General features: G+C 42.5%; 1 protein-coding gene across 2 annotated transcripts in view; it reads right to left on the bottom strand.

Annotated features, from left to right (window-relative positions):
• KIF3A (kinesin family member 3A) overlaps positions 1–13,037 on the bottom strand; it is a 93,767-nt gene extending 80,730 nt beyond the window's left edge. The window contains exons 1-7 of one of the 2 annotated variants that reach the window (XM_073651235.1): positions 12,874–13,037; positions 12,332–12,605; positions 10,980–11,124; positions 7,853–7,937; positions 5,822–5,927; positions 4,254–4,393; positions 3,640–3,837 (exon numbers count right to left, since the gene is read on the bottom strand). In XM_073651235.1, the coding sequence (XP_073507336.1) occupies positions 3,640–3,837; positions 4,254–4,393; positions 5,822–5,927; positions 7,853–7,937; positions 10,980–11,124; positions 12,332–12,605; positions 12,874–12,912 (987 nt within the window). In that variant the 5' untranslated portion in view covers positions 12,913–13,037. The remainder of the gene's footprint in view (positions 1–3,639; positions 3,838–4,253; positions 4,394–5,821; positions 5,928–7,852; positions 7,938–10,979; positions 11,125–12,331; positions 12,606–12,873) is intronic. The other variant, XM_073651236.1, reaches the window with a different exon arrangement.
• Positions 13,038–13,974: the final 937 nt, after the last annotated feature.

Here is a 13,974-nt window from a genome sequence, read left to right as displayed (position 1 = left end):
TCAGGCACGTGACATTTTTTGATCGCTTTCTATTCCGATTTTTGGGAGGCAGAATAAACAAAAACCAACAATTCAGGAATTGTTTTTTTTTTTTTTTATTTTATTCAGTTCCGCGTGTGGTAAAATTGATAAGGTATCTTTATTCTTCGGGTCAGTACGTTTACAGCGGTACCACATTTATATCGTTTTTCTATGTTTTGCACTTTTACATAATAAAAGCAATTTTAAAGAAAAAAATATTTTTTAGCATCGCTTTATTCTGAGAGCTATAACTTTTTTATTTTTCAGATGATGGAGCTGTATGGCGGCTTGTTTTTTGCGGGACGAGATGACGTTTTCAGCGGTACCATTTTTATTTATATTTGTCTTTTTGAGCGTGTGTTATTCCATTTTTTGTTTGGCGGTATGGTGATAAAGCATTGTTTTTTGCTTCGTTTTTTTTTTTTTTTTACCGTGTTCACTGAAGGGGTTAACTAGTGGGACAGTTTTATAGATCAGGTTGTTCCGGATGCGGCAATACCAAATATGTGTACTTTTATTGTTTTTTTTTTTTTTTTTTTTTTATAATAATATTTATTGATGGGTACATTATATTTTTATTTTTGGTGGATTATTTTTTTTATTTTTTTTTTATATTTTTGCAATTTTTTTTTTTATTTTTTTTTTTTTCACTTTCTGGAAGCTTATATAGTTTATTACTTTGTCCCACTCTGGGACTTTCACTTTTTTTTCTCTGATCGCCTGCATGGCACAGGAATGCTGCACCATCCCTGTGCCATGCAGGCTGTCAGCGCCGGACAGGGAGAAGATTGTTTGGAGATGCACTGCGCATGTCCAAACAATCTTCCTGCTGTCTGGTGACCCGGATGTTGTCATGACGACATCGGGTCGTCATGGCAACACCCGGGAAGCCTTTGCAGACAGCGCTGGAAGCCGGAAGAGGAGGTGAGTATCTGCGATCACCTCCCCTTGCCCCCGCAATGCTGCGATCGACTTCGATCGCAGCATCGCGGGGGTTAATGTGCTGGGAGCGGTGCAGGACCGCTCCCTGCACATAGTATCGGGTGTCAGCTGTGACAATCAGCTGACACCCGGCGGCGATCGCGCCCGCACAGCCTGTGTGCGCACGCGATCGCCATGACGTACTAATACGGGTCTGGCTCTTAAGTCCCAGGGCACAGACGCGTATTAGTACGTCAGATGTTGTTAAGGGGTTAAAAGGAATCAGTCATAAGGTTTTTCCTATGGAATCCAATAGTTGCTTGATTTGGGGCAGAGAGCCTGATTGCCAGCGAAGTGTCACTTACTAGACTGCATGTTGCAGTCTGATAGAATCCCTCTGCTGTAGATGTAGCAGTGCTCAGAATGCTGAGCTGTGTATAACCCTGCCCACATTACTGATTGGCAGCTTCCTGTGTACACTGTTCGCAAGCTACCAATCAGTGGTGGGTTACACAGATTAGCTGGACTGTGAGGCACAGATACATCTAGTCCTGCAGTGATAGTCTCCTGCTAAACACTCTTTGGATTGAAATTATAGCCAGTTGCTGAGCAAATGACAAATCCATGGAATCAATTTTTTTTCCTTGTTACATACTCCAAGAGAACACAAAATATTGCAATCCGCTGCCCATTCCTCTATTCTCTACCCAGCGCACATTCAGCATATGCATTATGCTGACTGATGATGAGAAGACAGAAGCAGTTATAAACCGCTTCTATCATCCCTCCATGGTCCTCAGACGTCAGGCTCCAGTGCCTGTATGCTGCTCCCCAAGTCACTCCTCGTTCACCCATAAGGAGGAGAAGGCCAGTACATACTCTATTATTCTCTATATAACATCTGCAAGTGGCCATGCTCGAGCATATCCGTATTTCTCATTTACTTTCTCTTTTTTTTTTTTTTTTTTTTTTTTAACTCTTTTTATTGAAAAATTCCACAGGATAATGGTTACAAACAGATACTGTCATAATATAAGGTCAGGGTAATCCAAGCACTAACCCTTCTCAGTTTAATACAATTTACATCACGTTCTCAATAATCGGAGTAAACAGTTAAAGGAAAAAAAAAAAAAAAATAGCTTGAAACATAAGCTTCAATGTGGAGCACTGCACTCTTTACTAAACCGGCCCATTCCCTATCAGAATTCAGTATATATATCAATTACAGTTGCAATAGAGGTCCACTCTTACAGCCCATATATATCATATATCATTTCCCATGCACTCAAAATGGCATATATCAGGACTCATAAGATTATGAGATTAGTGAAGTCATGGCACCAGGGGACAAGTGTGTTACGGGAAAGTTACACCATCTTTCCCACATCCTTTGGAATTTCTTGGGACATCCCCTATTCCTATATACTGTATTTTCATACGGTATTGTATCATTCAGTAGTTTTTTCCATTGGTTGATAGTAGGAGATTTCTCTCCCATACATCTTAGTGGTATCGCTGTCCTAGCCATAAATATAACCTCCCGAAGGAATATCCCATCATAGTGTGTCCACATTTCCTCGTCCACAATACCCAAGACAAAAAACTCTGGACTGCATTCAATTGGTATCCCAATTATCCGTTCTAGTGTAGTTATCACTTCACTCCAATATCTTCGTATTATCCCACAATTCCAAATAAGATGCCAGAAATCCGCTCCCGATTCCCCACATCTGTGGCACTCATCAGACGCCATTCTACCAAATCTATGTAGTCTTATTGGGGTCAGGTAAGATTGATGTAGTATATATAATTGAATTAATTTATTATTGGTGGATGGTGACGCCACCATATGCGCTTACAGTGCATCAATCCACTGATCATCAGTTATAGAAGGGATTAATTGCCGCCATTTACTCTCATCAACAAGTTGGGTAGAAGTGATTTTAGAATTCAGTAGAAAAGTATATAGAGAAGATACCACGCCTGTGGGTTCTTGAGTTTTTAGTATCCCTATTAATGGGTATTTAGATAGTCGCCTCCTAGGATATGGGAATTGATGTGTTATGGCATGCCTCATTTGTAGATATCTGTAGAAATCCCTATGAGGGATTCCAAACTTTATACAAATTTGATCAAATGACAATAAAATTTTGTTTTCAAAAATCTGATTAAGTGCTGTTATTCCGTGTTGCTTCCAGAAGATTATGTCCTGTAGATTTTAAAGCTGTGGAAATTCAGGATTATCCCATATTTGGGTTTCTCCCATTTGATCAGTAAACCCCACGATACACCTACTCTCGCGCCACACCTGCATTTCTAGGCTATGTGCAAATAATAAGCCCTGTGGTGGTCTGTAAGAGCCTTCTAATATAGCCCATGATGTATTCTCATTTAATAAATGTACAAGATGCGCTTCTGCATTAGTGAGTTTATCACTGCTTATCCAACACTTCAAATATCGTATCTGACCAGCTAAATAATAGAGAAATAGGATTTCTCACTTACTTAAATAGAGAAGAGAATGGAACGATATGAGCAATACCATTTCTCTAAAAAACAGAGGACACGGGACTGCCTGACCTATAGGAGGTGCATTTACTGGAATAAATGTAATGTACAGCTAGACTCCAGAATTCTCTCTAGAAGCCTGGGATTTATCTGCCTTGTTTCAAGTATGTAGAGGGGAAAGACGCCTACCATCATGGTCTTGGAGTTTCCCCCCAGAGAATCCTGCAGCAATCGGGTCAGCTTGGAGTTCCTGTATGGTACGTGAGTGCTTTTTCCATCAACCAAGGCTGAGATGACATTACCCAATGTGGAAAGGGACAAGTTGATTTTTGTGGCTTCTTTCAGTCTCTGTCCGGTTGCTCCAGTCTTGGCTTGTCTTTCTGAACCCTGGGAAAACAATATATGCCTAGATTAATGAGACATACAATTTATTTAAAGTGGAATTATCCAATGACATGCCTGCCCTGAACAGAAAGCCTGCCTCGCTGTTATTACAGTAAGCAGAGACAAAGAACCGGCCTCACACTTTCTGTAATAAGTCTTCGGCTCTCAGCTGGATTACACTTGACAACAGGCAGAGGATGGAAAATAATGCAGCTAGTGGTCAGCACTTAGCATTTTTCAGCCCAAAAAGCCTACAAATAAAGTGCAGTTTTGTTAGTCAATGCAATGGCCATTCCAGGAGCCCGAGTTTATTGAGATGAAATTGACCATCTTTTTATTATCCATTCCATAATGTTCTAAGAACATTTTAGCAGATAAAATAAAAATGAAGAACCAGTCAAAATATAAAATATTCATACCGCCAGGTCTACAAGATGCAGCTTCCCCATTCGCACATGGATATTGCCATCCGCACCCTTCTCACTGCACTCGATGGTGATGGTGAATATGGCGTGTGACCGGGAGCTGTGCTCATTCATGTTTGTGGCACCAACCGAACCTATGGAAAATAGAAGAACATTGGACTCTTACTAATCATGAGCATGAAACAGTTCACACAAATATCCTCCTCTGGCACTGGGCTCTGTGGGGATTACCTACGAGTTGGAGTCCTGCTCTCAACAAAGCCGAAGAATATGAAAGTATATCAGTAAGACCTTTATACTCCGATCAGGAGCACATCCCAAAGTCACTTTCTGCAAGTGGACAACTCCTTTAATAGGTTATATTTAGATAAAATGTAATCAGAGATGAAAAGCTCTAATAAGTTCTAATGTTCTTGGTGTATCAATACTTCACCTTGTTCAAGATACTTGTTTGTGCCGACAGGGGACGCCCAGACTCGCAGCTGGCGACAGGGGACGCCCAGCCGGCGACAGGGGACGCCCAGACTCGCAGCCAGGGGGTTGAAAGCTGGTAAGTAGCCAGTCTTGATCTCAGTTGACCAGTGAATAAAAGTGTATGGTTGCACATACCCACTGCTGATAATTCCAGGGTCTATGGGACTGATGGATGCAGGCCAGTCCACTTGGTTATCTCCATTATTCCTAAAGCCAAAGAATGGAGCAGCAGTACACATGTGACTACCGCCATCCCTCTGCACTGTGCTATAGTGTATATCAAGTAATCACTCAAACTAACAGAACTGATTCTACATTACTCATTTGCGGGCATTTATCTATAAAAAGTAGGCGACTGGCACAGTGAAACTCACAAGACGTATTCCAATATAATTGCGTAGTTGAGTCCTTAGAGATAAACTGTGCATTTATTTTCCACAAAAGGCTGTGTAACGTTGTAATAATTTTGAAAATTATCGTTTGCTGTGTTTCATAAGAATTATAAGGTTCTCCAACAAAGCGTATCTTTAGAAAGAAATCTCATTTAGGCTAGGTCTATGCGCGACTTCTGGCTTGTCACTGGTCATGCAGCCAAAGATGGCTATGTCGCTGAAACATGATGGTGCAATATAGGTAAATGGGATCACTCTGCGACCCACAGGGTACCGTGACTGCACAAAATTGCATAAAATCCAACGTCATCTGATTTTTGCGACTTGTTTGTGGCAGTACCCTAGAGGTCGCATTCACTTATATTATGCTGCAATGTAGTAGTGACACTTTGGCCATGTGACCTAAGATCTACACTGTGTTGAGACCAAAGCAGTCGTGTAGCCCTACCCTGACAAGACAGCAAAAGGTGGAGAATCGCAAATTATCAATCAAGATTCGAATTGAACAGTCATGTACTACAGATCAGTTGCCTAGGATGGACTGACGGAAGATCTATAATAAAAGAGTGCAGAAGTAAAATGGAAAATGGCCACAGTCACCGATTAGGTCTCAATATTCATAGCTGAGCCTAAATGGTGAAAATAGCTACATCCTGTAATCTGGTGCTGTACACATTAATCACAAGCAGGACTTACGATTTTTGTGTCCCAATGTCATGATCCGATCCATATCATCAGCATTATTCACCACATATCCAGATAGGTCCTTGATATAAACTCCAACATCAGGTCGCTCTTTAACCTAAGACAATGCGATTCTCATGAATATAAAGATTCTTTGGAATGAAAATGCCATAAGTGCATTAAAGGGGTATTCCCATCTCCAAAATCCTATCCCAATATATAGTAGGTGCAATAATTATTAATACCAAATACCTCCAATTAGAAATGTAGCATATTTTTTCTGAATTGCGATGTCTCTTTTCTCATGTGCAGGCATTGCAGGACCTTGGGTATCCATGGTTACCTAAGGTCCTGCAATGCCGGCACATGAGGAAAGAAACATAGCGAATCAGAAAAACTATACCGCATTTCTAATTGAAGGTATTTACTAATATTATTATTATTACACCTACTACATATTGGGATAAGATCTCTGAGATGGGAATACCCCTTTAAAGAATAGATCACCCATGCATGATAATAGAGTGCCCCTATATCAATCTATGCTGCATGTCTCAAGATGGTCTCAGCTCTGCTGAGAATAATCAGCATCACTTCTTAGGACTAAGCATAGGGCTGTTCGTCTGTTATTACGTCTACAAATGTAGTAATTGACAACTGTGCGTTACCAGTTGTGAGTGTGTCTCTACAGAGTCTGTCCAATCAGTGCTAACCAGCTACGGGCATACCCTTTTAGAAAAGGGGATCAGTATCTTCCAGTCAGGGCTGTGGAGTCGGTAAGCCAAACCTCCGACTCAGACTCCTCAATTTCCATGACCTCGACTCCCTCATACACGGCTCATGTTTAAGTGATAAATTTACTGTAGCACAGATTCATCTCAGCTAAAAGCTAATCAGGAATAGGACAGACATTTATAGGACATTTCATAACTTTCCCAAATTCTTATGAAAAAATATTCCCCACAAACTGCATTGAACTACTGTACCCAATTTATTATATATTTTAGGAGTCGGAGTTGGTCCATTTTATTCCGACTCCACCAAAATGGACAGACTCCACAGCCCTGCTTCCAGTTGTCAATTCAATGATCCATTTCTCGGAGGTTGTTATCATACAGAATGAGGCTTAGCCAGGCTGGAATATCATGGGAAAGGAAAAAGCATCCATTGAATAGATGTACTAGGTTTGGTTTTTAATGAAAAATAATTTTGCACAAAATTTTCCAGCCTGGTGCATAGCACACATTTTACTTTGAATTACTTGCACAGTTTCTTCAGGTAAAACATGTTAAAAAATGTTTATGTAGCAACATTTCAGCACCCTACTAGAATATGTAAACCCAGCCCAAGTATACTTGTGGAAAAGCATGTACAATTTGATTTAAAGGGGTAGTCCCATCTCCAAGATCCTATCCCAATATGTAGTAGATATAATAATAATAATATTAGCAAATACCTACAATTATAAATATAATATAGTGCTTTTGATTCGCTATTCCACTTACCTCATGTGCAGACATCGTAGGACCTTAGGTATCCATGGTTAAGTCCACTGATAAAGTGACAGTTAAGCTAGCTGCTAGTGGTCGTAACCGTGGATACCTAAGGTAAGTGGAATAGCGAATCAAAAATACTATACTACATTTCTAATTGGAGGTAGTTACTAATAATAATAATAATAATAATAATAATAATAATAATAATAATAAATTATTATTATTACTACTACACCTACTACATATTGGGATAAGATCTTGGAGATGGGAATACCTCTTTAATTTTCATTTTAAGCTTTTTATGAGAGTTTTCTCGAAATATTTTTTGTAAAAACAGTCTCGGTTTTGTGTCTGAATTCTGGCAAAACAACCTGAAAAGTCTCAAAAAAAAAAAAAACCCAAAACCTGTGTTATACCCAGAGTCTGAATTGTGCTGTTACAGTAATCTTTACTGAGCTGAAACATTTTCGCAGAAATTGTCCAATATCAAATATAATAAGTTGTCATAAAGAGAACATGTTAAGGACATTCCTTACGCTATCCTTACCTCCAGCCTTTGCGTTTGGTCCTTTCCCAGTAAATCCCGTACTTCCTCATTATAAATTTCCAAGTAAGACACTCTCACCAGAAACCTAGAAAACAAATATCGAGATGAAGAAAAATGCAATACAAACAGCAAGCAAAACACAAAAAACCTGGACCTACTACAGGTATCGGAGTCTACTGATAATCTCCCTCTCCTGATACCTGTAGATGGTCCAGAGTGCTGTATGTGATAAACGCTGTCCCATGATGACCTTCATGACTCCCTCACTCCTCTCCCAATACTATAATAACAAGAAGCGACAGGAGCGAGGCGTTCCCAGTGCGGTCAAGTGAGAGACATACAGTCACACCAGATCATGCTGAAAATGCCAGTTCTGTGGGTGGGAGTTTTCTTTTTCTCCCTCAATGAGCTGCCTTTTACGATTGGGCAGCGACATAGAGGGGAAAAAGTACACTCCCCTTCTGGTAGAAGGGAAAACTTGCATGTTGGGTGCAGTAAAATGCATTACCCCATAGGGAAAAAAAATAAATTTTAAGCCGCACTTTAGTTTTGTCACTTAATGATGAGGTCGGCAGCTAATAAAACAAAAAAGCAGTGAAAGGTCCTTTTTAATCCAACCACGTTCAGCGTTCTAACAGGACACATTGTGAGAGGTTTCTAAACCACCGGCTATTAACCCTTTAGTTAATCTAGATCAACAAAATGATTTAGACCTTTTAACACCTCCAGCGCCATAGCTTTATTTACTAGGAAATATTAAAAAGTAAGAATACGTTTATGTATTTATCCAACTTATACATATTGGCATATTGGTTTATTAAAGGAGTTGGCTATTAGTCAGCTAATTGACTTCACAATCTAAAACTTTAAGGGTTCTTGGGTTTTGTTTTGTTTTTTTTTAAAAAGGATTGTTTAAAAGTCAACTTGTCTCAGAAAGGTCGGCCACTTTCCTCACAGACTGACCAGCTCCCTTCTCCGTACAATGGAGGCTGGTGGAGACACTGTGACCAGACCTGTCCATCAGCTTCTTCCAATTGTAAAACACCTGACACGGGAAAGCGGCTGTTCTATTGGAGGAAGCTGGTGCTCTGGTCACATGCTCCTCCGCCGGCAGCCATTACATGGACAAAGTGAAGGTCAGTCTGTGAGGAAAGCGATACTAACAAGAGAAAATGGCCGACCTCTAAGGTTGCCCAGCTCAAAGCACTTCAGATATGGTGTCTTGTTAACATTATTCTGCTTGCCACTTAATATTGTGTGAATGATAAATACAGTACAGACCAAAAGTTTGGACACTCCTTCTCATTTAAAGATATTTCTGTATTTCATGACTATGAAAATTGTACATTCATACTGAAGGCATCAAAACTATGAATTAACACATGTGGAATTATATACTTAACAAAAAAGTGTGAAACAACTGAAAATATGTCTTATATTCTAGGTTCTTCAAAGTAGCCACCTTTTGCTTTGATGACTGCTTTGCACACTCTTGGCGTTCTCTTGATGAGCTTCAAGAGGTAGTCACCGGAAATGGTCTCCCAACAATCTTGAAGGAGTTCCCAGAGATGCTTAGCACTTGTTGGCCCTTTTGCCTTCACTCTGCGGTCCAGCTCACCCCAAACCATCTCGATTGGGTTCAGGTCTGGTGACTGTGGAGGCCAGGTCATCTGGCGTAGCACCCCATCACTCTCCTTCTTGGTCAAATAGCCCTTACACAGCCTGGAGGTGTGTTTGGGGTCATTGTCCTGTTGAAAAAGAAATGATGGTCCAACTAAACGCAAACCGGATGGAATAGCATGCCGCTGCAAGATGCTGCGGTAGCTATGCTGGTTCAGTATGCCTTCAATTTTGATTAAATCCCCAACAGTGTCACCAGCAAAGCACCCCCACACCATCACACCTCCTCCTCCATGCTTCACGGTGGGAACCACGCATGTAGAGTCCATCCGTTCACCTTTTCTGCGTCGCACAAAGACACGGTGGTTGGAACCAAAGATCTCAAACTTGGACTCATCAGACCAAAGCACAGATTTCCACTGGTCTAATATCCATTCCTTGTGTTCTTTAGCCCAAACAAGTCTCTTGCTTGTTGCCTGTCCTTAGCAGTGGTTTCCTAGCAGCTATTTTACCATGAAGGCCTGCTGCACAAAGTCTCCTCTTAACAGTTGTTGTAGAGATGTGTCTGCTGCTAGAACTCTGTGTGGCATTGACCTGGTCTCTAATCTGAGCTGCTGTTAACCTGCGATTTCTGAGGCTGGTGACTCAGATAAACTTATCCTCAGAAGCAGAGGTGACTCTTGGTCTTCCTTTCCTGGGGCTGTCCTCATGTGAGCCAGTTTCTTTGTAGCACTTGATGGTTTTTGCAACTGCACTTGGGGACACATTCAAAGTTTGCCCAATTTTTCGCACTGACTGACCTTCATTTCTTAGAGTAATGATGGCCACTCATTTTTCTTTACTTAGCTGCTTTTGTCTTGCCATAATACAAATTCTAACAGTTTATTCAGTAGGACTATCAGCTGTGCATCCACCAGACTTCTGCACAACACAACTGATGGTCCCAACCCCATTTATAAGGCAAGAAATCCCACTTATTAAACCTGACAGGGCACACCTGTGAAGTGAAAACCATTTCCGGTGACTACCTCTTGAAGCTCATCAAGAGAATACCAAGAGTGTGCAAAGCAGTCAGCAAAGCAAAAAGGTGGCTACTTTGAAGAACCTAGAATATTTTCAGTTGTTTCACACTTTTTTGTTAAGTATATAATTCCACGTGTGTTAATTCATAGTTTTGATGCCTTCAGTGGGAATGTACAATTTTCATAGTCATGAAAATACAGAAAAATCTTTAAATGAGAAGGGGTGTCCAAACTTTTGGTCTGTACTGTATGTGGAGCACAGGGCCATAAATTCCCATAAAAGACTATCACATTAAGCCACATTCAGTATTTTACATCAGTATCTGTAAGCCAAAACCAGGAGAGGAACAATCGGAGGAAAAGTATAATAGAAACACGTCACCACTTCTGTATTATCACCCACTCCTGGTTTTGGCTTACAGATACTGAGGTAAAATACTGAATGTGTGAACGTGGCCTTAGGTACAAACAAGGTACAACCTTACCGTGTATCTCCTTCCGCCTTTGCAATATGTCCAAATACATGAGCAAATGAATTCGGAATGATGCCTCGGAGTTCAGGGACAGCTCGCACTCCCTCCATTGTAAAGGTTTTACCTGTTCCAGTCTGCCCATAGGCAAATATCGTACCTAGAGAAGAAATGAGGTAGACTCAGGCCTCAGACATGGAAACTATTCAACATTGGGCGGGATAGGATATTTAGCTTTTCAGTCCGTTTTACCATCACTGTAGTGTTAGTTTATCTTGGATGAGAAACAAATATATTCACAAGCATCTCCTCTCAGGGACGTCACCGCTCCTCAGACTCTCTGGCTCATATGGCCGCAAGTAATCTTTACATAGAAATATAGGTTCATTCTTTTGAGTGTCTATTTTGGGCCTTTTCAGGCAGATTACGGAGTGCACCAAGCCTGAGCAAGGTGTTACCATAATACAGTGCCAGTTTTAATGAATTTATTGAAAATTGGAAAAATCTCATCTGCGCATTGCAACGTTATCAGAGTGGATTTTAACCCATGGATCAGCCAGAGGGTCTCCCGGCCACGAGAAGCAGGGGTCATGTACACAGCCGAGTGCAGCATAGAAATTAACAGGAGATACAGAAACAGTGGAGCAGAGTGGTATATAACTCCCGAGTTATGGCGGTAGCCTGGCTCGCTGTGCTACATATTATCCAGTGCAGGATTAGTCTAAAACTACATGCACACAAGTAGGCAAACCCTGCAAGTGTTAATGTGGATACTGCCACGGACTTCACTTATTGTACTTGAATTCCGCACACACAATCCACATGAAGCAGATTAGAAAACCCGCCGTCCCTGCAGAACCGCCCCGCAACACGTAGAGGAGATACTCTACTGCTGAGGATCTACCGCACGGAAATCTATTCTGACTATGCACAGCGAATGCTAGCAGCTGTCAAGAGAATCTGTCACCACTTAATCTGAGAGCAACATAATATAGACACAGAGATCCTGATTCCAGTGATGTGACACTTACTGGGCTGCTTGCTGTAGTTTTGATAATCTCCTGCTGATAAAAGTGATTTTATCACTGGAAGACTAGTAAACCTGTTGCCAAGTCAGGAGCTCTGTATAACTCCACCCGCACCACTGATTGACAGCTTGCTGCCTATGCACAGTGTACACAGAAAGATGTCAATCAGTGGCAGGCACATCAAGTGACATCATGTGGCCAGCAAGTGACATCACTGGAATCAGGGTCTCAGCCCCTACATTATGCTTCACAGATTGGAGAGCACAAACCTTGGTGACAGATTCCCTTTAGGATTATGTTATTCATAGAACAGATGTGTTACCCCCTGCAGGTACGCACCATTGTAGCCCTCCAGCACAGAATCTATGATAGGCCGGGCCGTTAGGTTATACACGTCCAGCTGTTTACTGTCAGGCCCGAAGACCGTGTCAAAGGTAAAGGTCTTCGGGGGCTCGTTCATGGAGTCCACCTTGTGCACGGCAATGGTCCCTCGGATTTCATCCACATTGACGGCCATCCTGTTACCCATGGCCTTTTCTCGCTCGTTTAGAGGGCGACATCGCACCACGACCTTCACATTGTCGCAGGACTCCGGCTTCTCCGCTTTGTTGATCTGTGGGCAGAAATCCTTTCAATCATTACTGGATCGGGCACCATTACTGGCAGCCCCATATAAATGCTATATGGCACCCATCATGGCACAGTCGCCTATATCCCATGGTTACTATGGCAGTGCCATGCTACAGGCAGCACATCCTCCCCTGTGTCATTGTGGCTACACAGATGGATGTCCTGGGAAGGGGAGGCCTCGCATCTGAATGGATGACTTGCCAGCAGCTCGGCTACACAGGGCAGGATCTGCCAGTCCCATCCCCCATTACCGGCATCTTGGCGATGGCTCCGGGACGGTCCACGCGCATTAGGAGTGACCCCGGCTCCAGACACCTCGGCCGGGAGCTGCCAATTCCTTGGACCAGCACTTTCGTCTTTCGTTACGCGCATGCGCCGAGCTCACGGAGCTAATTTGAGTGACAGGAGTCTTAACCAATGCCTGAGAAGGATGTTTATCGGCTGCGGACACAAGCGTCCAATAACTGAGCTTAATTTCCCTGCAACAAACACACAGGGAGGAATGTGTCCAAGTAGGCGATTGACGGGAGGGATCCAACCAATAGGAAGCCATTGTGGACGGCTTGTTCCTAGGATAGTTGTGTTGTGCTGCGTGTGGCTGCTGGGTGTAGCAGTCGTCATGGTAACGCTTGTAAAGGCCGGAACCTGCCAGATAGGAGAGCCTGCACTGACCCAGATTATCTGATCAATGTATAGGGGCGAAGCCTAGAAATGAGCCGTGTCTGTACAGTAACCAGGCCTCAGCACCTAGAGAAGCTGGCTCACATCTGAAAGTTATTCCCTAGCCATGAGCTAGAGGATAACCTCCCCATCCCTGGAGTCCGCATGCTGGGACACTACGGCCGGACTGGCCATTGGGCAAATCTGGCAAATGCGAGATGGGCTGCTCAAGCCAAGGGCCATATTGATTGCGACAATGTTAACAGTGGCGTCCTATTGGTAGCAGGCGTGGTGGAGCCTTGGCCATCACTTACTCCAGCAGGACGACTGGATATGGTGCATAGAAGGCTGGTTTTTATTTTTGTGGGCTGTGGATACATCATACTGTATGAGGAGTTGTGGAGGGTCTATCATACTACATAGGAGACTGTGGGCGGACCAGCATACTGCATGGGGGACAGGGAACATCATGATATATGAGGGACTGTGTTTGGGGACCGTCATACTGTATGGGGGGGCTGTGTTGAGGGGGTGGATCATACTGCTAGGGTCCATCATATTGTTTTAGAGGTTGTGTGGCATACCATCATACTGTTTGGGAGGTGAACCATCATACTGTGTACAGGGGCTGTGGGCGGACCGTCAAACTGTGTACGGGGGCTGTGGGCAGACCATCATACTGTGTACTTGGG

This window comes from Phyllobates terribilis, unplaced genomic scaffold (genome assembly GCF_046119375.1).
Source record: "Phyllobates terribilis strain yellow unplaced genomic scaffold, ASM4611937v1 Scaffold_11__3_contigs__length_659146591, whole genome shotgun sequence".
Lineage (NCBI taxonomy): Eukaryota > Metazoa > Chordata > Amphibia > Anura > Dendrobatidae > Phyllobates > Phyllobates terribilis.
The sequence above is the reverse complement of the archived record's forward strand: the minus strand, read 5'-3'. Positions and strand labels throughout refer to the sequence as shown.